Here is a 27,586-nt window from a genome sequence, read left to right on the forward strand (position 1 = left end):
GACGTCGTTTGGTTGCGAGAACTACAAGAACCGGCATGCACCGCGTTGCACTACGCATGACAATCAGGCACCTGGCTCCACTGTGCTGAGTGTTGAGGTGTGTGTAGCTCATAACTGCTCATTAAATGAGGTTTTCTGATTGTCTTTGGAGTTAAATATTAACATTCTGGAAGCTTCCGTGGATATTTAGAGTGTGGTGAATGTTGTTTACCGGAAGTGACGCTTGTTTCCGCCTGGTTTTTCTTGGAGTTTGAATGGCAGTAGCATTGCTGCAGCTAGCCGGCTAGCAGCACTTTTGAAGTGAATTTGGCCTTTAACGTGAGCGCGCGCGGTGTAAACGTGTTGCTGTGTACGTGCTCAGGTGCAGCGGTCAGGTACACGGGCGGAGAGAGACACACAGTCCGGCTTCCTGTCGCTGTGGCTCAGCGGGACAGCTGGGGTAGTCAGGTAACCGCTAAAGACCCGGTCAGGTGTCAGGCGGCTTTGAGCACCTGAGGAGAGCAAGCTGAGGCTGCGCAGAGCCTCCGGTGAGGCTGAGGCAGCTCTGAATCACGTATAAAACCCTTCTGCTGCGTGGAAATGTGCCCTAACGCGCAAACCAGGGTCCAGCCAAAATCTGCTAATTTACCTCTGCAGCATTAAATCCACTAACAAAGGCACGCTGCTGCTGCAGAGACAGATAACCATGAATCAGTGGCAACATCTGCAGACGTCAGGCTCAAAGCTGAAAACCTAAAGTTCCTGAGAGAGGTGATAAGTGGTTAAATGCACGCGAGTTTAAAAGTGCTGCAATAGTTTATAATTGTACATATATCAATGCTCTCATTCTATGTCTACACCAGAGCCCTCTCAGAACTTATGTGTTTTTACTGCTACAGTGTTTTCATTGGATTTTCTACTAGTTTTCTAGTCAGTCAGGTCAGTGAAAAGTTCTCACCTGAGCCCCAGCTCATTGTTTGTGTCCTAAAAATAACTTTTGAGGATTTGATGAAGCCATCCAGTATTTGCACCCTCAGAGTAAATCCTGGTGGAGGCTGAGTTGTAGTACTGAGAAAATCTCAGAAGGTGCATTGTGGGTAAACTTGCGTAGAGCAAACTTGTGTGTGTGAATCCTTCTTTCAATCATTTCTCACATATGTTGCTCTCTGTAGAGGCAGAGAGGCAGTTGCCATGGAGCCCGCCTGGCGACAGCAGGGCCGTGGGCGAGGCCGGAGTCAGGAGGCTCAGGTTGAAAGGTCACGACCCCTGCAGAAGGAGAGAGAGAGGCCAGGCACTGCAACGGGAAGAGGAGTCAGAACGAAGACGGGCTCTGCGCCTGAACCTCCGCATGGTGATGAAACACCCCATGAACCAACTCCCCTATCGGCTGTGCGGCTGGTGTGAGTTTATTAATTCTTCCCTGTGGTCCTCAGGTTTGGCTGTCCAATCCAAGTTTGAGGAGATCAGGAAATCCAACCAGGCTGCTGCTCAGCGATTGGTCGAGAGCCACTTCAGCTCCTCCTCCTCTGATGAAGACGACAACAGCATCGATGATGGAGACCACAAGGAAGGAAAGAGAGGGAAGATCCTGGCGTCCACCTTCACCACCTACACCAACCAGACAGGTGAGCAGCCAGGCATTGCCGTGGCAACAGCACTGTGAAGATCAACTGGTCAAATGGTTAAACTGATTTTTTTACCAGTGTTTTTACTGGGTGTGCAGATGTTTGAAGACAGTAAGGTGAGCCTGATATGAAGCTGCGCAGATGTTGTGGCATTCCGGCTCACTCCCTGTGTGTGTGTGTGTGTGTGTGTGTGTGCGTGTGTGTGCGTGTGTAGGTGGGGATGCCACTGGCCTGCAGAGGACCGGTCAGTACGTCAGCGACCTGTTTCAGTCCGGAGCGCTCACCTGTCTGATCTGCATCGCCTCGGTGAAGAGGACACAGGCGGTGAGACACGTGCACACACACTTTGATCTCTTGCTGTGTGTTGATTCAGTTTCAGTGATTTCAGCTTCACTGATCTGACGTGACGTCCTCTGGTTTCTGAAGAACATTTTGAGGCTTGAGGCAGATTTTCTACTTTTCTTTATCACATTCATAGAAGCAGATCTCACAGAAAGTCAGAAGAATTGTAATCATGCAGGTCTCAGGTTTTTGTGCTTTTTAAAAAGAATTGTTCCATCTTGTCTTTTTCTCTTTAGTTTTTACTTTTTGATTGTTTTTATGTAAAAGTTTTAAGTAAATACTTGGAAAAAGAACAAGTAAATATCTTGGAGAGGTGTCTGGGATCATTTTGGTCACTTCAAGATGTTTCTTTCATAATTTCTCAGACATCCTCTGTGAAAAAGTTAGTGAACTATGTTTGACCCTGTAGACTGTTTGCTTTCATCACTTATTTCCTTCTCCTCTAGTCAACCACTACTAGTAGATAATACTACATTACCCATGAGTCTCAGCTGTAGTGACTTTTTCCAGTATTTCTTCAGGTTTCTACAAACCTGTGAAGTTCTGTGATTGGCTGGTTGTTAGTGTAATGTGCTCTTTTCCCAGTTTGTTTTAAAATATAAATATTCAAAGGACCAGAGAGGGAGGCCACTTTAGACTGAACTCTGATATCTGGCTGTGTGCGTCCAGGTGTGGAGCTGCTCCAGCTGTTTCTCCCTCTTCCACCTGCCCTGTATCCAGAAGTGGGCCAAAGACTCGGTCTTCCTCGTCTCCTCAGTCACTGATGAAGACTTTGGTCAGAAGCAGCACCCGTGGCCCTGGTGAGGAACAAAAGCCCTTCACACGTTAGAGTCCCACTATAGCCCAACGTGATGAATCCAGAAACATGGGCAAGGGTTAAATATTATTTGGCATGGAGGGTGAATCTTCAGTACAATTACATCATTTTAAATGGAACTAATTACTGATAAACTGATAAGATCGCACCAATAAAGCGCTGTCTAACCAGAGAAAAGTTCTGTTACATTTGTGTTTAAAATTGATTGGAAATAGTTGTGGGGTTTTTTTTGGTTTTCCTCTTTGTGGTTTCTGTTTACTAGCTAAACTTGTCTGTATAATGGAGTCGTGTTTTCGAATGTTTCATCAGGCACACATTTGTTGATTAAAAAAAAAAAACTCACTTTGAGATTGGTCGGTTGTAAGGAAATAATCATCAGTTAATGTTTCTGATGGTCTCCCCTCAGTCCAAAGTGCCGTGCAGAGTATCCACCCAGTGCCACCCCCAACAGGTACGTTTGATTTCTTTATCCTGTGTGCCCAGTTTTATCGACCCGTCCTTTAGAGTTACCACAGGCCACGCTCGGTGCTAAATCCACTCTGCAAATCTACTACATCTGCATTATCATCAAATTCACTTTAACAGTAACATAATCAAGTAGCATTAAAAACAAACATTAAGCGATAATATGGTCAGATAATTGCATTAAAACAGCACAAACACAGTGCAGAGGTTCAAATCATGGACTCCAATTACCTAACAGCTATAGCTGCCTGCTTATCCAACGTGTGTGACATCTCAGGGAAAAAAAGCACTGAAATGTGCGCTGCTCTTCGGTCTGGTTACTACCGTTTATGTCAGAACCGGTGCCATGATACCGGTACCCATCCCTACTCCCATGTTAACATTTCCAGCTTTACAGCACAGATAAACATGTTGACATTCTGATACAAAGATGTTTTGGTTCATGTCAGAGTTCACTTTTTTCAGTTTAAACTGTATTAAGGCTGGAAGTTTTTATTGTTGGGGGCGTGGCCTCTTTGACTGACAGGTGGCTGCTATTGTTTGTGCTGTTGGTGCCGTTTGGAGCTTTTTGTAATGTGTTGTTAATTATAACAACAGACCATTTAGGAGTCTGAGCTCCAGGTGTGGGAGGATTTTGGACGTGAGCTCTGATGAGCAGGTGTATCTCTGACTATGAAGTGTCTGTAACTTCCCACCTGCTGCACTGTTCAAGTATTTATCGCCCTATAGTTTGGAGAGAAAAAGCAAATGTACATCACTTTGTTGTATCTCATGTGAATGCTGACCAGCTTCACACAACCCAGATGGGGTCGCTGCTGCTGCTGCTCTCCAGCAGGGGGAGCCACACTCCACACTTACTGTAGTTTCCTGCTGTTTGTGCTTAAATCTCAGTATTTATTGATAGAAATGCTTAATTTATATTACATGTAGTTTTTTTTTTTTGTAATTATTTGTCATGGATTCATTTTATAGTCTTTTGAATTTAGTTTAGGTTTTCAGTTTAGTTTCAGTCACTTTAAAAGTTTAAGCATGTCTCACCTGTTTCCTTTTAGTCAGCTGTTGTGTGATTGAAATGAGGTTGTGTTTCTGCTGACTGGGCTCTTCCCAGCTGAGGATTTTCTGTCTTTAATCTTGTATCTCAGTAAATAATCACTAATCAGACTGTGGGAAGTTTTAAACACATCACATGGTACAGGTCAGTGTGTTGAAGCCACTGAATTAAAAAATAAATGTTGGCTGTAAACTTCAGAGTTTAAAAGCTTTTTTGTGGTGTGTTCAGGTACACGTGTTACTGTGGGAAGCTTCAGGATCCTCCAGCTGATCCATGGCTGGTTCCTCACTCGTGCGGCTCCATCTGTCAGAAGGAGCTCAAACCTGCCTGTGGACACACCTGCCTGCTGCTCTGTCACCCCGGTAACCACACACACACACACACACACACACACACACAATTAAGTAACATAATGCAGATCAGTTCTATCAGCTGTAGCTAGTCTCTGAACCCACCTTTACCAATTTTCCCTCCCTACACAAGAGCACAGAGAAAATATTTCATATCAACTGATAGATTCTAGTATTGCAGGGCGACTGACCTGAGTACTAATCATGAAAATGTAGATGTCTCATTAACCTGGACAAAGGTTTTGGTGCTCCTGACCAATCATGTTGGAGCAGGATGCAGGTGAAGAGTCCCAGAGCAGAAAAAGGAGTGAAGTGTTCTCCACAATGAGTTATTGTTTTACTTGCAGTTTAATATATCTGCATTTGTAAATAATAAGCAGCATGGGGGAAAAAAAATGCAGAAAGGATAAATGGAGTTATCCTGGAAATCCTTAAAAAACTGGGCTTTGTCCCCAGAGGACGAGTCAGCAGATTTACAGTTTTACATCTCCAATAAACACATCACACAAACAGCTCTGAGCTGGGAGCGTGGAAATGTTCTTAAAGCTGTGTGTGTGTTTCAGGCCCCTGCCCTCCGTGTCCAAAGATGGTGTCGGTGTCTTGTTTGTGTGGCAAAGCACAGCCCCTCCCCCGTCGCTGTAGCAACAAGGTGAGCCTCACAATCTGCAGGTTTACAGCGTGCTGTGGATGTTGGTGACATGCTCACTGTGTGTGTGTGTGTGTTCTCTCTGCAGGCCTGGTCGTGTCAGCAGCCGTGTGGAAAGTTGTTGCTCTGCAAACAGCACACCTGTTCACAGCCGTGTCACACAGGTACACACACACACAGTCTCTCACACACACACAGACATGTGTGAAGCTTCACTGTGACTCAACACATTAGTCCCGAGTGAGCTGTCCAAAATGTCCGACTGAAAGCCCCCTCTCCCGTGTGTGTGTCAGAGTGTGCGCCCTGTCCCAGAGTCAGCGTTCAGAAGTGTGTGTGCGGCAGAGAGAAGTCAGAGAGGCCCTGCGCCAGCCCCCGCTGGACCTGCCAGCAGGTATGTTTGCAGTGTGTCAGCAGCAGCGCACAGCTGGATTTGTGTGATTGTTTATTGCCAGAATCTCCAGATGTTCCAGACGAAATGTTCTGTGTGGTCTTTGCTCGCTGAGTCAGAAACACGAGTCATTAAAGCTGTGGAAACGGGCCCGTGTGGTTCGTCTGATGTCTTTAGTTTTATTCTGAGAGCAGGAAGCCCCGCCTCCTCTCATTCACCTGTCTGTCGCAGGTGTGCGGTGCTCCCCTCTCCTGTGGGAACCACACCTGTGAGGAGGTGTGCTGTGATGGCGACTGTCCTCCATGTCCTCGCTCCATCAGCAGGACGTGTCCATGCGGAAAGACCAGTGAGTGCTCACGCAAACACACACAGGTTTTCACGCCATGCTACTGTTTTCTAAGTGTGTGTGTGTGTGTGTGTAGAGTCGTCCCTGCCGTGTACAGAGGAAGTGCAACCATGCGGCGACACGTGCGATCGCCGTCTGGCATGTTTGAAGCACACCTGTTCCATGAGGTGTCACCGAGGGAGCTGCGAAACCTGCCGACAGGTCTCTCACTCTCACACACACACACCGATCACACATACACACATGTGCACAGACACACACACGCTGAGCCCCGCTCTGTGTCTCTGCAGGAGGTGGAGAAGGAGTGCAGGTGTGGCCGATACAGGAAGCAGATGCCGTGTCATAAAGAATACCTGTGCGACTCCAAGTGTCCCAAAACCAGGAACTGTCAGAGACACCAGTGCAGGAGGAAGGTCAGTCCACCTTAAGACGTTCTCATTAGAAGCTATCAGTCTACATAAGCTCACACCTGGCTGCAGGAAATGCTTCACCTGTCTCAGCTGTCACTGGTTAGCATCACATTTGTGAAGTCTGGGCTTCTAGATTATGGGAAAAAAAGATAATCAGGATTATTTTAGTCATTAATGTGAATGAAACAATGTTTTGGGGGATTTTATTGAACATGAAACAATTCAAATGAAGGTGAGCAGACCGACACAGCAACCAGCAGAGGGAGACAGAGAGCTGCAGCCACCTGCACACTGAGTCCCGGAGACAGCTGTTAGTAATCCTCCTGGTTCACCTACAGAAACCCTTCAGCAGGTTCCCACACACGACTAGATTGACTCCCAAAATAAAAACTTTCTTTAAGGTTTGTGGTGCTGGATTTAATCCATACGTGAGAAACTGAGCCTTGGAGCTTTCATCTTGGCTCCAGATCAACTGAACTCAGCGAATTTGAGTTTTTATGAAGCAGTGAAACAGCAGGGCTATAAAGAAAGCAGGTACACTTGATTTATACCACAAAACAAGCAGAACTGCACAAAGAAATCATCACATCACCAGTAAAACTCTTACATAATGGCCTCCATGGTGCAAACTGTGAGTCTGCACAGGTGGGAACATTTCAGTCACATCAGAATAGAAACGGTGAGGAAGTGATGCAGCAGGCAGGAACAGTTAGACCCAGAGGACGTGTGTTTGTGTGTGTGTGTGGATCACCCACTCAGTGTGTAGTATCTCAGATTTGTTCCACTCTGAGTGTGATCACATTAATGTTCCACCTGAAATCCTCTGATGGTTCCTGCAGTGAAACACCTGGAGCCTCTGGATTTGTATAGACTTGTTTATTTTCTCGGGTCGGCGTCTCTGTGGTAAAAAAATGATTTTCGATCAGCTGCGGTGACTGCTGGTTGCATAATGACACACCCTTCATACCTCCATCTTCCTCTTCTCTGGTGGATTAAAGGTCTCGGAGAGAGCGAAGGTGTCCTCAACACAGGGTTGATGAAACGTCTGAGCAATGAATGAATGAATCACTCGCAGAGGGAAACCCACGCTTTCGTCCTGGTGCCTCGCTTTGATCGTGACGGCACCGATGTCTCGTTTTTGTGGCGTAAATGCCACCCTGATGGCATCTGATCCGAGTTTAATCTGATAGGAAAAGGTTGTCTGACGCCACGTCTGACATGTGACATGATGAGGTTTAATAATCCGCCCGCTATCAGACCCGTGGGGCCAACGGGGACGTTTCCACCTGCTCAGATTTAAATGGGCGCTTTCAGTCATTTTAATGTTCGCTGTCTGATCCTGTGGCTCAAACTGTTGTTTGGTACCAACAGGATTTTAGGATTTAAATACTTAATAAAGCCCAAACAGCTGCAGATTTTCCCTTTTTTCTGGTAAATGTTATTGCACCTGCTCTTTTATAAAACGATCTCGTTAGCTTTCATTTGCCCATCAAACTCCTCGTTTTATCTCATAAATCTACTTCATCTGTTTGCTTCTCAGCAGTGTGCCCCCCTGTGAAACCCCACAGTCGCTCTTTGTGTAGTTCACTCAAAGCAGTATTTGGAAAACAACGTGTTCGCAGAAGAAGTAAAAGATGTTTATGAAGCTGTGGAAGATGGTTAGCAGCAGCTGGTGTCTGCCACCTGAGACCCCCTCTACCCCGTCTGATCCAGCAGAGTGTTTATAACGTCAGCATGAAAATCTCTTTCTCAGTGGAGACGTGACATTTACAGGATTTTAAAGCTGGAAAAATGGATTGCGCCAAACAGACAAAGCAAATTAAATAATCAAACTCCAGTCCAGCTACATGGGAGTCCCAGTACATCATTCTTTATTAGGACTCTGAGCTCACAAAGTCTGCAGCTTCTTCAATGAGTGGAGCTCAAAATCTGATCGACCGGTTCTTAAAATCCTGGCTCCCTGCAGAGGAGCGGCCATCACGTTAACCTGATTAAATAAACACAGAGTCCACACGCTTCATGACTAACAGGTAAATCTGTTCTGAGGAGCTCAGAGTGTAGACAGCAAGTACAAAGTAGTCGGCTGATTAATATAACTTATTAATCTGGAACATTTGGGGGCGGAGCTCATACGACCTTTGATACATTAAATCACAGGAAGTTCCATTTCTATAATAAAAGCTCCGACTAACCTTATCACCTGAGGCTGCAGGGTGGCAGGGACTGGCGCTTTCTCTCGTGAGATGACCTTTAGGGTTCAAAACCCAGACAAGCCTGCATCCGCCCTCCACCTCTGTTAGTCCTGTGTGAACAGAGTTACTCATAGCTGTGTGAAATAACACAATGTGATGACGTGTGTTTCACATGTTTGATGATTTTGGCGCCAAACAGCAGAGCAGTCCTCCGTCACTGTGGAGGACAAGCTGTGGTCGCCTGTATTAAAGAAGTAGAAGAAGAAGTGCTTTAGAGATAAACCTGTTTCCCATGATGCTTTGTGTTTCAGTGTTGCCCCGGTAACTGTCCCCCCTGCGACCAAAGCTGCGGCCGAACCCTGGGCTGTCGGAACCACAAGTGTCCCTCAGTCTGTCACCAAGGTAAGTAATCCGATTACATTTAGATAGATTACATTGTGCAGAATCACAGTGGCATTCAAATCAGTTGGAATGAATGGATCAGTGATGATCATTCATTTGGTCACAGGCTCAGTTTCATAGGTGATCATTTGCATTTATCAGACCTACGTTTCCCAACATTCAGCTGAGACTGAAGCTCAAGTCAGTGCTGATGTAACAGCTGCAGTTCCTCTAGTGTCCACCGGAGGCTCCAGCAGTCAGCCAGACTCCCTGTGTTAAACTTCACAGCTGAAACAAACACGTTTACAGGCCAGCAGTAAAGAAAGTTTGAGTCTCTGAGCAGACATGGACGGACCTCAAACTTCTCAACACACACACACACGTCACATCACATTCCTGTCTGTCAGATAGGTTGTGAAGTGTTGAATGATTCACAGCTGGATGAAGGTGAGAGGTCAAACTGAGGAGAAGTTCTGGCCTACTTAAGAGACTGTGTGTGTAAATGTGTGTGTGTGTGTGCGTTTGTGTGTGTGCATGTGCGCTGACATTTCTTCCAGCTGATAGCACAGGAAAAAACACACACACTCTCGAGTCTTTGATAAAGGGAATTAATGACGATCAGCAGGAAACAGAGGTCAACTTTTTCCCAAACATTCAGCTCTGTGTGTGTCTGTGTTTGAATAACAGACAGCTTCCTGCGTCTATTGTTCCCTGATTGGGCGATAACAGATAATTTATTCATCCATCCGCCTCTTGATTGGCTGAATAGATTAAAGTCAATTTATTGGTGTGACTGCATGCTGATTGGCTGCTCTGACCTTTCAAGAGGGAGCAGGGAGAAGGTCGCAGCACTGCCAACGCATTGCCACACAGATAACAGCTGCCCCTGAGCCGTGTGTGTGTGTGTGTGTGTGTGTTTCCTCACTGGGAGGCTGCAAACTTTGAGGCATCAGTTCGGTTTAGTTTGACCTGCAGAGGTAAACTTTGATATTGTGACTGGTGTAACTATGGAAACTACAAAACCACCCAACCCCATGTTTACTTTTTAACATCACTTCAGTGGGAACATTGTTTCCCCACAGATTTGGATCCTGTTTGTGGTCGTAGGGGAGGACATGTTTTCTTCAGTCAATGATTAAAGTTTTTCCTCTGCAGAGATTTTAATTGCTGATTTCTTTGCAACAAGTAAATAACAGGCCGACATAATCGGCTGCCTCTTTGGTGGACTGCAGGACCTCCACCAGGCTGCCCTGGTTTCAGGATATTTCAGGACAGCCGGTTTTGTTCGGTGGTTCTTGGTTGCTAAAGGGTTGAGTGGCGCTCGTGGTTTGGGTGGAGTTGCAAGTTTAGATCTTCATGTGTCGAGATCTTGAAAAGGTAAAGAGAAAAGAGAGGAGCAGAGGGGAAGTGAGGCTGATGGGTTTTCTGGTTGACCTGTGTTTGTATCCATCAGCTGCACGTGGTGACTTACAGAAAGAATATTTTTGGTACGAGCAGCAGGAGGATGTCTGGGCTCTCCCAGAAGGACACAGATAACCAGATTCAGCTGGTTGGTTGGTTCTCCAAGGAGTCTCTCATCCTGCAGAGGAACTCAATCTTGGACTGCAGCTGGTTGTCTTTGTTCTACTCTGCAGCCACTGTGAGCTCAGCTTTTGCAGCTCATGAACCAGTTCTAACCTCTTTAGCCCGAGCAAACATCGAGCTTCCAGTGCAGAACAAAACTAGCACCACCAGCTGCAGCCCAAGAAGATGTCCCCTTTAAGTTCAGCCTACATTACTTTGTCCATCGATGGCACTACAGATGTTCTCCTGCCCCACAGTCTAAAAATAAGCAGAGCTCCTGGTTTGGACATCACTCCTTTAGAAGGAAAAGCATCTGCTGTTCAGTTTTTATCTGCACAAGCTGTGAGACACGAGTCTCCAACTCAGTCCTATCTGTTGCCAAACATTCGGTGTGTTATTTTAATGGAAGTCTTCACAGCAGTGATTGTCGACTGACGCCGTGCAGGCAGACCTGTCAAAGTCTCACAGAGCAGCAGCAGCTTATCTGATTGCTGAACAGGAAAGACTCAGAGACGTGTTTGTCATGAAGAACGTGGCTTTGTTTGTAGTAATATTACTAAACATATTAGACAAAACCGGATGAGGGAATGCTTTCTGTAATCATCAGGTGGAAGAAGATATATATATCTTCGAGCCCCGGCTCAGACAGTCTCAGTCGTTGTGTCCTTGGTCAAGACACTTCACCTACTGCCTACTGGTGATGGCCAGAGGGAACGATGGCGCGATATGGCAGCCTCGCTTCTGTCAGTCTGCCCCAGGGCAGCTGTGGCTACAACTGTAGTTTGCCTCCACCAGTGTGAGAGTGAATGAATAGTGGAATTGTAAATTGCTTTGAGGGTCTCGAAAAGCGCTGTATAAATGCAATCCATTATCATTATTATTATTGTTATTATTATTATTATTATTATCATTAATATAATATATCTGTGCCTGACAGGTGGGCGGTCTGCTCAGCTCCTCCTCAGCTCAGTGGAGTATTTTTAATAGGAGGATATGATGAACTCTGTTACTGATGATCATATTCCCCCCAGTTTATCTGAAAATTAGTTAATTTGCCCTTTAATGTCACCCTCTGTAATTCAGGCAGCTGTTATCCATGTCCAGAGTCGGTGGAGGTCCGGTGTACGTGTGGCTCGACAGTCCTTGTCGTCCCCTGTGGCCGCGAGAGGACCACCAAACCACCTCGCTGCAAGGAGGCCTGCAGGTAACCACACACACACACACACACACCTGTGCTTTAGATTCTGAGTGCAAACCTGCAGTGAGGAGGTTAAAAGCGCAGCACTCCTGAGTATGTTTTCCTGCAGTCTTAAATAACAGTTCTGCAGTTATGCAACGTCTCCTGAGAGCTGAGCTTTGATTAAAACATGCCTGAGAGCCACAGCGGGATGTGCTTTAACTGAGTTTTAATTGTTTTTACTCTCTTATTCATCGTGCTCTGCTGTAACGAGGCCGATCGTTGACCCGTAATGAGCTGCTCCTGTTGGCTTTGGGTACGGGGAGAAAAGAAAAGCAGGAATTAGAAAGGTCTCGCTAAAGTTTCATCTGCTGTCCTCAGGTGTCCTCCGTCCTGCCACCACCCGACCCGAGAGGCTCACCGCTGCCACCCCGGCACCTGCCCCCCCTGCAAGCAGCCCTGCCTGCTGCCGCTGTCCGGCTGCAGCCACACCTGCCCGCAGCCCTGCCACGACGTGGTGCTGGTCAAGTCCCAGCAGGTAAAGGACCAGTTCAGGTCCTCGTGTGTTTGTTTCTCTGGGATCTGTGCTGATCTCAGGCTGTGTGATAAGAGAGGAAAAATGATGTGCAGCCTGCTGACCTCTGACAAAACCACCAAACACATGAGGTACAGGCAACAGCTGTGACCTCAGATGCTTTTACATGTAAAAGGAAAAACTCTGAAAACGTTGATATAAAAGTTACTTCCAGAAGACAAAGTGTCTAATTAGAAACGGAGTGATGAACTGAAGCGTGACGAGCATCGCTGAGAGAGACAGATGTCGCGTGCCTGAGACTGTTTTCACATTTAAAAATAGGAAAAACATTTATTTGCCTCTAAAGGTTAAAGAGTGTTAAGGAAAACCTGCACACAGTGTTTTTCACAGGTTGAGGGACTCTGCGGAGGACGGGTGTGAGCATGTGTTTATCTGTGCTGCAGACCGAGCTCTGCTGTATCAAAGTTTCTCCCGTGCACATATTTTGGTTTCCAGATTCTTTGTGTTAAATAGAATCAATCACCAGAATCATTTCAGAGCTTTAAATGTATATAAAGTGAATGAAACGAATAAAAACAATGACTGCTTTGCTGGAAAGTAACTAATTACTTCCATTTCCTGTTTCTTGTACAGTCAGATTTAGCAGGAAGTTTCACTTTGTGTGACGCTGCACATGTAACGTAGTTTAGTTACTTTCCAGATTTAGATTGTTAGTATGGATCTAATTCACAGATAAATCTGAGTGCGTCTTTAATAATCTGCAGATGTTCTCAGAGTTTTGGTGCTTAAAGCTGATGCTGAAGTACTTTTTATTCAGATCTGGATGCCATGGACTCGAGTGCATACTTTTGTGTGTTTACGAGCGCCGTTATCAAACATCTTATCACCATCATGAGCTCCATAAAGCAGAAAATGTCCCGTTTCCTCTCAGAGAGAAAACACAGAGGACAAAGTGTTTCTGTTGCTCCACCAACAAGTTTTTTCTCCATGTGGTTTAGGTTCACTTAGCCGGACCGTGGGAGCAGCCGTCTGAACCCGCGTTTGTCAAGAAGGCTCTGCCCTGCCCGCCATGCCAAGTACCCATACCGACGTAAGACACACACACACACACACACACACACACACACTCTCACTTTCTTCTTGATCACAGCAGCAGGTAGACGTGAACTCTAACACAGAGCAGTCTGCAGACACCTACAAAACAGGATTAGTGGTTGTTGAGTTAACTCTGCTTTAATCCTAGGGAGGTTGACACCTATCCTGCTCCAGTGTAGGTCGTACTTTAGATAAGATGTTAAAAGGTATGACATCACCACCTACTGACCAATCAGATCTATGGAAAATAGCGTCACCATTTCTTAAGATAAGATAAGATAAGATAATTCTTTATTGTCATTGCACAGTCATACATAGTACAATAGTACAATGAAATTGGAAAAACTGTCCTACGTCGGCACTACATATAACACAACACGACACGATATGACACATCACAACGCAACACAAACAACACAACACAGTATATTAACTTAGAAATAAAAAAGAAGAATAAGTGTTATGTGTATTGCACACTGTTATTATTGCACATTAATTATTATTGCACCTTGTTATAAATATAAATATTATTATTGTTATTGTTTTAAACATTGTTACCTCCCCCTAAAAAAAGTCCAGGGATGTAGCCAATCAGGTCAGCTATTTGCATTGATCAGGGCTGTTGCCCTGTTGTAAAAGCTGTCCTTGAGTCTATTTGTTCGGGACCTCAGCAGCCTGAACCTCCTGCCAGACGGCAGCAGCTTAAACACCCGATGTCCTGGGTGTGTACAGTCCTGTAGGATGCTGCGTGCCCTCTTGAGACAGCGAGTGCTGTACAGGTCCTTCAGGGAGGGAAGAGGATGTCCAATGATTTTTTGGGCCATACTGATGACCCTCTGGAGTGCCTTTCTGTGTGCTGTGGTGCAGCTGGAGAACCATACACCGATGCAATATGTCAGCACACTTTCAATGGAGCAGCGGTAGAAGACGGTCAGCAGCTCCTTCTTCAGGTCCATTTTTCTGAGGATTCTCAGAAAGTGGAGACGCTGTTGGGCCTTCTTTAAGACCGCAGAGATGTTAGAGCTCCATTGGAGGTCTGTGTCTATGTGCACACCCAGAAACTTGAAACTGGAGACCCTTTCCACACACTCCCCGTTGATGCTGACAGGCTGCAGCTCAGACTTCCTCCTTCTGAAGTCGACCACCAGTTCTTTTGTCTTGGTGGTATTGAGGTCCAGGTTGTTATCTACACACCAATCTGACAGCCTCTGAACTTCAGCTGTGTACGCCGTCTCATCTCCCCCTGAGATGAGCCCCACCACGGTGGTATCATCTGCAAACTTGATGACTGCGTTGTCTGGGTGGGTACTAACACAGTCATGTGTGTACAGAGTGTACAGTAGGGGACTCAGTACACAGCCTTGTGGAGAGCCGGTGTTGAGGCTGAGGGCTGAGGAAAGGTGAGGCCCCACTCTAACTCTCTGTACACGGTCTGACAGGAAGTCTCTGATCCAGCGGCAGGTGGTAGAAGGAAGTCCGATTTCTTGAAGATCCCTGAGATTGTAGATGGTCAGAGGGGATCGAGACGGTCTAAGGTTAGGAGGAATTTTACCCTGGGGTTTTTTTTTTCTGTTCGTCAGACTGTTTGAAAACATCTTAATGTTGTACAAGTTTAAAATGGTTATGTTATCCTAAGCAGCCATCACACAGACCTAGAGACCTGTCAGGCATCCATGACAACCAGCGGTCGCTTGGCGAAAACCTATATTCCCAACATCAATCTCTTTGTGAATGAAAGTTAGAATGACTGGTTGGTGGAGGTTGCTGGACTTTACTGACTGGTCTCCAGGGACGTATGGCCGGTGCTTCAGTCTGTTTAACAACAGCTTCTCATTCACTTCACTCATCACATGCTAACTCTTTTAAATGGAGTTTGTAATATATAATTTTAGGCTGATAACCAGCTTCATGTCACAGCTCGGTAAAAGAACCCAGATAACAGAAAGATGTCCTGGATATGTTGAACCTGCTGCATAGTGCATGCTTCCAGTCAACATATGAACCTGTCAGAAGTCTCAGAAAAGTGTTTTTCCTTTTAGAATTGAGCCGTATGTCCATGAAAGGCAAACATTTGCTGCAGACCGGTGAAGAAAACTTAGTCACATGTTTCTGATCAGCATCGCCAAAGAAGCAAACGTGGATCAGTTTACTTTTCAGAACATTTAACATGTGCAGAACCAGAAAATCAAAGTGTTTCTGTGCTGGGGCGAGCTTACAGTGGTTCACATTTTCTTAAATTAGATTTCAATGAATATGTAAAACATGATGTAACACGCCGGGCTCCCTGCAGACGCCGAACCAAGCTTAACCGAGGAGCTGGAGGCCTTTTAAATAATTAAAGTGTTTTCATCATGTGGTGCCCAGAACCCCTAAACACACACACACACAGAAATCACACCCACACACACACTGAGGTGCTTTGGTCCCGTCACGAATCATTAGACCTGAGATTAAAAAACACTCGGCCTGCCAGCTGCCTGCAGCTCAGTGACGCAGTCAACAACCAACATCAGCCATCTGTGTGGGTGTGTGAGAACCACTGTGAGCCTTAGAGTTTTTGTTGTACCGCTGTATCCCCCCTACACACACACACGCACGATGTTGAGTCAAACTTGTGCTGGAGCCGGTCGTCCACGGCTCTGCGTCGGCATGTCGAGGCAAAGCGAACACAAATGAACCGGGGGTCACGCAGGTTCAGTCACGTTTTCTAAAAATGTGCCGGAAAGTGATCAAGTGATGTGACAAAGCGGCCGTGAATGGTGGGAGGCGATTGAGTTGGAAGAAGTGAAGTGAAAAAGAGGTCATCGCTGTTTTCACCATCACACAGCGTTTACATGAACTGACCGAGGTGACGTAAGGTCGACGCGTAATGAGTCAAAGTAAATGGATCGTTTAAAAAAGTGATTGAAGTTGGTAAAAACAAAACAGACATTTTTGAAATTAAGTAGAATAAACTGAGTTTAATAGAATGAGCTGGAGAATATAGAGGTGAGTGGATGGTCTTTAGTATCTCTGTTCACAATAGTGACAGGATGTGAGCCGCTAACCGAAATAAAGTTAATGAACGGAGCAGAAGCTGAGGCAGCTGGGAACTATACAAACAACAAGGACACTTACAAAAGAAAGGATGGAATAGATGGTGAAGTTTCCTACAAGTGAAAGTCAAAGCATGAGCAGCTGGAAAATGGGTGATTTTAAATTGATGGATGGAAACGAAGGGATGAAATGCAAATGTGGTTTTACAATGTGAAGAAAAAAAAAGTTGAAGTATCAGATAAACTAAGTAATGCTATGTACCAACTGGAAAATATGGAAGTAAATGGGAAGAATGGGAGCGAAGGGACTTTATATGAAAGAAGTGATAGACTGATGAGGCAAGTGTAAATATGGAGGTAAATTAGATGCATGGAAGTCGATGGATAATATGCAAAAATTTGATAAAAGTTAATTAAAAATGTGGAAAGAACAGCATTGGAGCAACTCGGCAAGCCAAACAAACCAGCGTGTGTCAACACTTTGTCTTCATCTGTGCCTGACGGAAAAACAGGAAGGGTTAGATAATCAACCAACAGGCTGAGCTCTGCACATTTCAAAACAGTCCCAACCCCCCCGTGATGTTCTGTAAACATTATAAAAGAACATTTAAAAAAAAAAAATGCAATAAAGTCCATTCTGACTTCAGCGCACATTAAAATAAAACAATTCAGCCATTAAAATGCTAATTGAACATAGTAACAAAGTCAAAATAAGATGACGTATCTAAAAAACCAAACTGAATTTAATTAAGTCAATGATTTTATTTATTTTTGTTTTCTCATCACGTCGGCACATCATCCCTCGACCTCCAGCTGCTCCGGCTTCTTCCAGTTGTGATTACATCTTTTCTTATTAAGGTCACCGTCAATCTCCTCGTCCACTGGAAAATATGGAAATAAATCAGATGAATGGAAGTGATTGGATGCCTGTAACGAGTGGAGACCTTTCAGGTTAAAATAAAACACTAAGTTAAAGGAAAAAGCTGAACCCCAAACGGCTAAAAAATGTTTTCAAGGTGTCTGGACACTGTTTAAAATGTCAAAGAAAGCAGAATACTGTGATCATAAAACCATATTTACGTTGTTTGTCTAAACAGATACACTATTTCTTATTATTTTTTTTATCAAAATCTAATGAAAAATATTCTAAATATTATAGTGAATTTGGCACCAACATGTCGTCCCAACAAAAGAGAACAGCTGGAGGAAGATGTTAGAGATAATCAGGTTGTTTGGCAGCAAGTCAGTGACATGAGTGGGTACGAGAATAGCATCTTATAGCGGTAGAGGGTCAACGATCGGAGGAAATAAACTGAATCTACAAATTGTGGCACAATTTCAGAATTTCGTAAAACTGCACAGACTTTGAGTATCTAATCGTCTGCAAACGAGCGGACATTGAGTTTGAGTGATGATAGTAAACATTTGAACCCTAGCGAGGTCACTCGGTGTGAATGATGAGTGGAGGTGAACGATGCAGTGAGTCTTTGTTTTTGTCTTTCAGGGCCTGTTTCGGAGAACACGAGGTAAGAACCAGCATCGTCACAGCCTCCACCTTCACTCTACCTCCTCCTGTTTCTTTAAGCTCTACTGACGATAATGCGGCGTAACGCTTTCACCACTTCTTCCTCTCTGGTCATCGACACTCGTTTCCAGCATAGCACGAAAGCTCCACGTATCTGTCTTGGTAGATTTATTACTTCCTCCCTGCACTCCTCTTTTTATCTGTCCTACTTTCCCACCGTCCTTCCTCTCCTTAATGTTTTCCTTTCCATCGTGTTCCCTCATTCCAAACGCCGTTCATTATTAGTTTGTCCTTCTGACCTCCTCCTCATTCACTCCTTCCTCCTTCTATTCATCTGCTTTGTCCTTCTCTGTATCTCTCTCGCTCTTTTAATTCTCTCTTGCATTTCATCTCATTTAGTCGTTTGGTATTCAACACACTCATATACAGGCGCTCGTTCACCTCCAGACGAGGTCATCAGATGCCTCTAATGATGGAGGCGTCTGTGCTGAACTCTGTGTGTGCTCGGCAGGTCAGCCCGGTGCCGTGTCATCGTCAGGGTCGTTTCTCCTGCAAGCGACCCTGTGGACGACCTCTGACCTGCAGCAACCACTCCTGCAGCAGAGAGTGTCACCTGGTTAACAGTGGCAATCCAGTAAGGACCTTGTTTAGATGTCTGTTAATTAAATGTGATTAAATAATAAATGATGGTACCAACAGAAACTGCTGTTCCTCTGTCAGCCACTTGAGACTGGCACCAAACGCTGGGCAGTCCCCAGAGACTGTATATAATAGATGGACGTAGCTGCTAGGACATGTAAGTCACAATAATACCTCTACAGATATTTTTAAATAGATATTCACATTTCCTGGCAGGTACAACAGCAGCAGCTCTGACAGTGAGTCAGCCTCCAGTGGCGATTTAGAAAAAAACACAGCTACTTTGGATATGTCCACAAAAGTGTAATCCTTTGCACACATCTAAGAAAACTCCTCCTGCTGAAGGTGGAAACAACAAACACACCACTGAGCACAACCGGACTGTGAAGCAGGAAACTACTGACCCAGCGAGCGTTGGTGGAGCGCTGTAGTTGTATTTCAAATGACACTGGATAGACATTAGTGACGAAAAAGCAGGGCCGTAAGCAGCTGGTTACACACAGCGACCCAAGAGTACGACATCCCAGGGAGGAAATGTATTATAGTTTTGTTTTGTTTTTTATGTGACAAACTACATGTTTATGATAACCTGACTTTTGCGGTGTAACAGGTGAAGGATTACAGTTGAACAGGCCTTTACATTACAGTTAAAATCACTGAGAGTCTGGTATGAGCTGCGGTCCAGCTGCTTGGAGCTGCAGACTGACGGTGGTGATGTTTACAGTTAAATGTAAGTCCCTCACACTGTCTGGGTTATCACTAACACATTCAAGGAATTACAATCAAGTCCCTGATGAAGGTCAACAGGACTGAAATGTAATTTGTTATAAGATTTAGTTACTGTGTCTTTAAAGTGTTAAGTAATCATGTTTACTTTACTGAAAACACGACCTGGACTACAGGATATAATGCTGTGTCACTGCTGTGTCACTGCAGTGCTGCTGCTGCCGGCACCTTGTAGCAATACATTCACACTTAGACTTAGACAGTCATCAGCAACATTATCTTACTGGAAGAGGATGGAAAATCCCCTTGTTTTTGTTTGCACGAGTCACCAAGCTAAAGTCACCAATAAAACATCATCCAGTCTGATCACAAACGTCCTTGAAATATTGTGTTTAATTTTGAGGCTCCACTAATAGCCACTATGACACTACCCATTGGATTCTGGACTTTTTTGTGGATCCATATACTGTCATCGCACAGACACCTGGTATGATGTGCCGAGGTCCCTTCCAGGCACTCCAAATAGCTGATGTCACCATCCACCTGTCAGTTAAAGAGGCCACGCCCATAATAATACAATCTGTAAGCCCAATTAAAATTTAAACAGTGTATTTGTTATGAGGTGTGAGGAATCTTGTGCTTTTACAAACATGTATATATTTTAGATGTGAATTAAAAGGTAGAGGATCGATAACAGAGCCCTGTGGAACTCCGCGAACCTGTGAGAAAACTCTGTGAAATGTTCTGGTGTTTGTTACTCACAGCAATTCTGCTGGTTGCTTCACCTGATCTCATCTCTCTGCAGTGTGAGGTGTGTGAGGAGAGCTGTTCTAAGCCCCGCCCATCCGGCTGCCCTCACTCCTGCCCCCGCCCCTGTCACCCAGGCGCCTGCCCCCCCTGCAGCCAGATGATCCGCCAGCGGTGCCACTGCAAGATCAGCCTGCTCTATGTGGAGTGCACGTCAGTACAAACACACATACGAAAACTTCCTGTTATTAAACAATCTTAACTCCTGTGTGCTGACATGAGATTTGTCATACCTGAATAAACAAAACAAGTCACTCCCTACATTATGTAAACAAAGGGAGAGTGATGGCATGACTGGAAACATGAACAGCCTCGTTTGAAATGACAAAACAAAGCAACATGCGATAAAGTCACGACCGCTGTTTAAAGGTGACAGACTCATCAGGTAGAAGCTTTTTCTTCTTTTACCCTCCTCTTTTTAAATCAAAGCGGAGCTTCTTGCTGCATAATTTGAAGCAGAAGGAACAAAAATGCCTGAGACTATCAGGATGGTCGATGTTAATGCGTTTAAAGAGAAGTAATATCAGTGTTTTATATGGAGAGGGAGCCAGCTGAGTCTGTCAGACTGCAATGATGAGTAAGAACAGAGCCTGATATCAGTGCTGTGTAAGAAGTCTCGAGTCACCCATCGTTCTTTGTTTTGCTTGGAAAATGTGCGACGGTGATTTATTAAAACGTGTAGCTGGATCAGGGGAAGCGACAGGTCCTGTGTCGCGCTCAGACACAGTCCATCTGCTGCAGATAGTTTTTTAGATTTGCCACTTCTTCTTTTGTCCTCCACTTGTCCAGTTTCCTTCTTTAAGGACACACTGTGCAGCATGCTGAGATATGCCAAGCTTTCAGCTAATAGCTCTTTGGGAATCACCTTGTTGGTACAAAAATCCCATTTCATGTCCGTAAAACTGCTTAATCTTTGGCATTTTTCATAGATTCAACTAAAGGAATGAGAGCGAGTGATGTGTGATTTGTTTTTTAGGGAACAAAGCGCCTAAAGGCACAATTTAAATTTGGTTCTTTGTTAGGTTTTCTGTTATGTGTAGCCACAGCGCTGGAATGATTTACAGATCAGTGCTTAGTGGTTTAACAAATAAGAAACATTTCTGGGAAGGAAAAACTCCCTTTTAACAGGATGAAACCTCCAGCAGAGCCAGACTCAGGGAGGGGGGCATCTGCAGTGAGGGGTGTGAGGATGAAGACAGGACGAAGACAAGCTGAGGGGGAGAGCTGGAGATTAATAAAAACGAATAATTCAATGGACAGAGGTGGCAAACACATAGTGAGGAAAGATGAAACACCCGGTGTAGACCCAGGGTGCTCTGATGGAGTGATGCAGTTCTCTAAGGTCATTAAGATCAGATGTGGCCTGATTATTTAAGACCTTTCACTTATATGTCAATAGAAGATTTAATTGAAACACTCTTGCCTACCTTCATGTGTAAAATAATGTCTGTATGAGCGGAGGCGTGTTTGAGGAAACTGAAGTTCTTTGTAAAGTCTGGCACATACTCACACTCGGCGACAAATCTGGAACATCTCCCGAGTCTACGGTGGCCCTGAGGTGCAAAACACAACAACAGAACAAGTGTGAAGTGGTTTTCTGTAGGGCTCAACTCACTTCCAGCTGTGGTTTCCAAACCGTGCCGTGAGGCAAGTCCAGGCTTGTTCCAGCTGGATGTTTTTAACTGCGACATCACTTCACAAGACGTTCTGAACAGTCGGTTCACTGCATCAGGACGATGCTGTCGAGGGACTGGCTGGATCGTCCAGCCTTCATTCAGAGGCGCTTGCAGTACTCAGAGAGAGATCTGCGTCTGTCTTATCAGCATGTGAGTTATAAACTGATTCAGGCTGTGAAAAGAAGGCCCGACGATGCATGTGAGGCTGTTTTCTGTTGATATAAACACGTGTGTGGACATTAGCACGTCTGAAACACAAAGGTCAAAGGTGAGTGCTGCTCAGGTGAGGCCTGGATCAGTGAAAGTGTGACGGTGTGTCAGTAAGCTGGCTTTAAAGAGGGCAGCCTGAGAGCGTCGCTGTTCCTGCTCCAGGTGTGTGTCAGAGCCCGTCTGCAGGTACCGACGCTCAGCTAGTGTCACTGTGCAGCAGCATAAACACAGAGGCGATGAAGAGTCACTACTTTACGGCTTCTTATCTGCTGCTGTGAGCGCTGGCTCCGGGTGATCAGCAGCTCATCACTAATAAAACATGTGTGAGTGAACTAACAGTGTTGCTGCTGACCGATCGATCGCTCTCTCTGCAGGAAGCTGACCGCAGCCGACGAGCAGACCAAGGAGGCCCTGAGCTCCTGCAACAACCAGTGTCCCAAAGAGGTATGAGCACCGACCCCACTCCATCTGTGGTGGCCTCCCTAAGGGCCCCAGTGCATCATGGGACTAGTTTATCAGCCTTTGAGTGCCATTAAAGTGTGACCGCTCTGGAGGTCCCAACTCTTTCTTTTCTTGCTACACTCCTTTCCTCTTTTCTTCCTTCTTCCCGCCTCCTGTTTTTCTCCCTCGTCCTATCAATGGTCAATAATCGTCAGTGACACAGCAGAAGTAACACAACACCGTCCGCTCAGCGCCATCGCTCTGATCGCTTTAGCCGTGTGGCGCCAGCTGAACAGCAACAGTCTCGCTCTCAAACTCGTGCTTTCCTTTCACCTGGGAGTGATTTAGTGTTTTCATCTCACACACACACACACACACACACACACACACACACACACACACGAAGTAAAATGTTTGAGCAGTGCGGTGGTTCGTGTGCGTCCTTCTGTCAGAACGCTGTTTTCATTCGGCTGTAACTTCAGCTCTGAAGAGCCAAGACACACACACACACACACACACACAGCAGGAATAACAAACACGGAGCGGCCGCAGCGCTGTAGTGTTTAGACTCTCTTCTTCTGCAGGTTTCAGCCTCTCAGTTCGATTTTCTCTGCGTTCAGTTGGCTGATCTGAAAAATGATTTATCCCAAAATGTTCCCATGAAGTAAGAACCATAAAGTATTTAAAGACCCTTAAGATGTTTATTTCAGCGTGTCGATCGGTGTAACCCTGTGAAGTCCTGCAGGTCTGAAGCAGCGGAGGTGTGTTTTCATAAATCATTACAGAAGAAAAAGAAAACTTAGCAAATATTTCTTTTTTTCATATACAGAAGTTGAAAAGCATGGGGATTTGAGTTTACCTCCACATCAGGTCTTCTAGGAACTCTAGAAAGAGTGTTTCCTCTCTCTCTGTGCACCCAGTGTGTGTATGTGTGGGGCGTCTTTGAGCACTCCTGTAAAGGCCAATAAGACTGCAGCATGCATGCGAGATGAGCCTCCCTGAGGAATTATCATCCCCATTATTTTTTTATCATTATTATTATTATCTAACCTTCATCCTGTACAACTTTCATAACCTGATCTGAGCTCCTCCCTGTGCACTGCATTGCTACCAGCACATGTCAGACTGTTGGTCACTGTGTGGCTGCTGCTGATGATGTCAGCATTACAAATGTCCAGGTGACACTTGAGAGGTACTTTAAACTGGCACAGAGGTGGCGTCTGTGACGTCAGCGCTTTGATGAAAACAAACTCCAGCTGATGGTTCTTAAGCTTCAGTGTTTTCTGTGCTGCTAACCATCAAAGACGTCAGACGCTGGCTTGGACTTCGCCGGGTTAAAAGAAATAAATTCAGAAGTCAGCTCGTCTCCTCTGGAGATGTTGAAACTCTTCACAATCATTTCAAAAAATAAAAGAAACCACAAAAAAAAATGTTCTTGTTTGAGTTTCAGCCTTTAGTTTATGTGAAATTGCTGAGAGTCTGATACAAGCTGCAGTCCAGCTGCTTGGAGCTAAAGACTGACGGTGGTGACGTTTCCTCCACCGTGAAAGGATCAAAGCGACCGTGGGGGCGGAGCCGGTGTTTCGTTTCACTGTTCAACGGTTTCTTCATGTTTCTCTTGGACAGAGCTGAAGTTTGCTCTGCCTCGCTTCAGCAGCAGCCACAATTAATCTGTGTGCGTGTGTGTGTGTGTGTGTGTGTGTGTGTGTGCGTGCGCGCGCAGCTGAGCTGTGGCCATCGCTGTAAGCAGGTGTGCCATCCAGGTGTGTGTGAGGAGACGTGTCAGCAGAAGGTGAAGCTCCGGTGTCCCTGCAAGAGAATCAAGAAGGTAAAACCAAAAGTAGCGCACACTCAGCACTGTGGCCACTTTATTAGGAACAGCTGTGCAGTTTGGTGATGTAACTGTGACGTCTGTCAGGATAAGAAGGGTTGAATCTCTATTTCTTATGACATTATCAGCCATGATGGAGCATCATTAAAGTGTCATTCAGTCATTTCTTCAAAGGGACTTGAAGTCGAAATACTATAAACGATTCCTTCATGTTTAATTTACCCCAGAAAAAGCAAAAATAATCACTCATTAGATTTGTGGTTGGATAGACGATTTCACTGGTGGTGTTAAGGATATTTTGGTTGTCTATATTTAACTTTGAGGAGGCTGTCTGGTATTACGAGTTCAGTTAAGGCTCACTCTGTCACTCTCAGCAGTTTAGGAAACAGTCACAACCTCTAATCTACTGATTTGTGTGCAGGTACAACATATTTCCAACAGTATTTCCTACATTAAAAAGGTAAAAACATTCACATTTGGATGTTTGAGGGGTCGACAGTGGAGCTGTAGAGGATTCAGGGTCATCTGACCCAGCCCTATGTGCTTTATCACAAAGGAAAGTTTTAAGCCTAATCTTACAAGTAGAGATAGTGTCTGTCTCCCGAATCCAAACTGGAAGCTGGTTCCACAGAAGAGGGGCCTGAAAACTGAAGGCTCTGCCTCTGTAATGTGATCTGACTTCAATGTGTTCAAATAAGAGAGAGAGATTGTTTTTGTCTAATGTGAGTTTTTGGTTTACACCTGCATAGACAAATACATTTACTCTCTGCAGCATCTGGAATGAAATATGGATAAGTTGTTTTTTTCGAGAACAGTTTCCACACTGTAGGACTCTGACATTAGGTGTGTGTGTGTGTGTGTGTGTGTAGGAGGTGCTGTGCTCACTGTCAGCTCAGTTTGCTGTTGAGTGTGACGACATCTGCAGAGAACAGCAGAAGAAAGTCAGCCAGGTATAAACACACACCTGTACAGACTCTGAGTGATTCACACCTGGACATACAAAAACACTGACACTTTGTGTGTGTTTGTGTGTTTAGCTGAAGGAGGCGGAGCAAAGAGCGGCTCAGGAGGAGGAGCAGAGGAAGCTTCAGGTGAGTTTCATGTTGTTCCACCTGCACCACGTTTTAGCAATGGATAAGGTTCAGACTTTAAAACATTCATTTCAACATGTAAAGCTAATAATAACTGCGTGTGATTAATGACGGTGGATGTTGAATTGACGTGGTCGGAGTCGGTTCCAGCTGCTGGGTTTAAACTGTGTTATTGTGCAGGAGGAGCTGGAGGCGTTCGAGAAGCGGCAGCAGCGAGGAGGGCGGAGGAACAAGAAGCGGGGTAGAAGGGAGGAGGTGGACGACGAGCGCTTAAAGGCGGCAAGGTGGTGGAGGAGGTGTGCCGCCTTTGTCCTTGTCCCGCTGGGCGGCGCACTGCTGTCTGCCGCCACCTACTACTACCTCCAGGAGTCGGCCTGAGCAGACGGTGACGTGCGAGCTTCTGTTTCCTGCTGCCATTCAGACGCTCGCTGCAAGTCTTCCCTTGCGAACCTTGTGTTAACCATAGCAGCAGTGGCTTTAGGTTAGGTTGGATGGTTAGAACTTTCAACACAACGCTGCCTCATGTTTCAGAACAAAAGGAAGTTTCTCCTTTTTCATTCAGTGAAAAGTTTGATTATTGTTTTTTAGTCTAAAACAGATGAAAGCAGTGAAGAAAAACATTAAAATAGCTGCTTTGTTAAGTTTGACTGTTTTAAATTGTTGTGAAAGATGAGCTACGTGTGGTCCTTTGTCACTCCGTTACATAAAGTAAGACTTTGTGACTCTGGAATAATCTGATGTGACACAGTGACCATGGTAACAGGCATGATTGACTAAGTCTGATCAAAACTTATGGGAAAGTGATTTTCCCCTCTGCTACCTACCAAATATTTCAATTATGTGAAAAAAGGTCAAATTATTTGGCCTGATCCTGATCCAGTGGTTCCCAAACTAAGCAGCACTGCAGTTTAACTAATGTCCCTTGAGGCTCCAGTGAGCCAGTCCCTTGTTAATTTGTCTAACATTACAGAAATAAATATGTTTACAATCTGATATTAAAATAGTTTTGGGCTCTTTAGCTAATTTCCCTCTTCATAACACATGTACAGAAATGCTGTAACCAACAAGGTCATTGAGAATATCAAAAACCTGAAAGGGGCGTCACTGTGTTTGTGGAGTTCCACATGGCTCCATCATTGATCCTCTACTTTTTATTCTGATTTAAATTATATTCTTGTTTTTCAAAGTATGCTGTCTCTACCCTTTCATCACAACCGTAAGGTTGTTGGCTCTTACTATGTGTCACCTGTTTAAAGGCTTAAAGTTTGCATTAGTGGGGGCGTGGTCTCTGTGATTGACAGATGGCAATAGCTGCCAGCTCAACTGGACCTCTAGGCTGTGTTTATGCTGTTGGAGCCTTTGGAGACTGGGTCTGTTTAGTGGTGCTGGTTTAACTGGGCCAGAAATAAAGATTTGGGAACCACTGGGTTTCTCTCATCATCAGTTTCATGCACACTGACATGGAGCATAGTGTTAGATCAGGCAGGCCATGAATTCAGCTCATGCCTCACTACACATCAGTGTGGGGCGATATTTAAACTGGTTTAATCTGCATACATTAGCTTCTGTGTCTAGAAGCTGCTTTGTGCCCACCTGCAGCCCAGCTCCTCCTGTCCTGGGTGGGTGTCTTCACTGATGTGTGTGCATGCCTGCACAGAAAGCATGCACACGTGAAACTGAGGTTGTAGTAGAGAGACTGATGCTGCAACAACAAACACATCCTAATGATTCCTGTTTTCATCCTGGTAAACCTCTAATCGACCTTTAATATTCTCCATAATTGTTTTTTAATGTGTTTCAAGTTCAAATTGAAAATAAGAGATGAACATTTTGACGCCGCAACAACACTTAAGTTGTAGTTATTGATTTCTTTGGTTCCCTTTAAATGCATTTCCTTATTAATGTACCTACCATTATTCTCCCTAATGTGTAATCTTTATGTTTGTGTAAGTTTAAAGTACAAAATGAACAACAGGAAGTTTCTGACTGGAAAAATCTGAAATAAATCTCCTAGAGTCATTTTTGTGAGGAATCCATCAGATACTGGAACTCAACTGTCTAATATTCATGCTGAAATGTTTAAAGCAAAACAATTTAAAGTTTCTTTTCTTTCATGTTTTTCATTCTTTTTTCCTAAAGACTTAAAAAATAAATCGAAATGAAACAAAAAACCCCACCTGTGTTCATTTTTCTAATTGAGCTTCTTTGTAACCTTCAGAGTTGTTAGTCAGACCACGCCCGCT

The 27,586-nt window shown here is 44.8% G+C and overlaps 1 protein-coding gene and 1 long non-coding RNA gene across 4 annotated transcripts; one reads left to right on the plus strand and one right to left on the minus strand.

The window, feature by feature from the left end:
• The first annotated feature begins 2 nt into the window (after positions 1-2).
• nfxl1 (nuclear transcription factor, X-box binding-like 1) lies at positions 3-27,514 on the plus strand. Of its 3 annotated transcripts, none has more exons than XM_005464413.2 (25): positions 3-97; positions 1,152-1,330; positions 1,413-1,604; positions 1,819-1,928; positions 2,616-2,746; positions 3,170-3,214; positions 4,508-4,641; positions 5,193-5,278; positions 5,364-5,439; positions 5,569-5,666; positions 5,895-6,009; positions 6,086-6,210; positions 6,300-6,422; positions 8,923-9,013; positions 11,639-11,759; positions 12,114-12,270; positions 13,266-13,357; positions 17,902-17,923; positions 18,434-18,556; positions 20,093-20,247; positions 22,355-22,424; positions 24,145-24,249; positions 25,122-25,202; positions 25,290-25,343; positions 25,524-27,514. In XM_005464413.2, exons 2-25 carry the CDS (start codon positions 1,171-1,173, stop codon positions 25,719-25,721), a joined length of 2,664 nt encoding a protein of 887 aa, XP_005464470.1. In that variant the 5' UTR covers positions 3-97; positions 1,152-1,170; the 3' UTR covers positions 25,722-27,514. The 3 variants fall into 3 exon arrangements, with proteins under 3 accessions (XP_005464470.1, XP_013122211.1, XP_013122212.1); XM_013266757.3 differs by lacking the exon at positions 3-97 and adding an exon at positions 110-447; XM_013266758.3 differs by lacking the exon at positions 3-97 and adding an exon at positions 464-750.
• On the minus strand, positions 16,562-18,446 carry LOC112843864 (uncharacterized). The gene is made up of 2 exons (XR_003216404.1): positions 18,364-18,446; positions 16,562-17,278 (listed from the first exon to the last, which is right to left on the minus strand). It is a non-coding gene; the product is annotated as an uncharacterized LOC112843864 (long non-coding RNA).
• Positions 27,515-27,586: the final 72 nt, after the last annotated feature.

Source organism: Oreochromis niloticus, linkage group LG3, assembly GCF_001858045.2.
Source record: "Oreochromis niloticus isolate F11D_XX linkage group LG3, O_niloticus_UMD_NMBU, whole genome shotgun sequence".
Lineage (NCBI taxonomy): Eukaryota > Metazoa > Chordata > Actinopteri > Cichliformes > Cichlidae > Oreochromis > Oreochromis niloticus.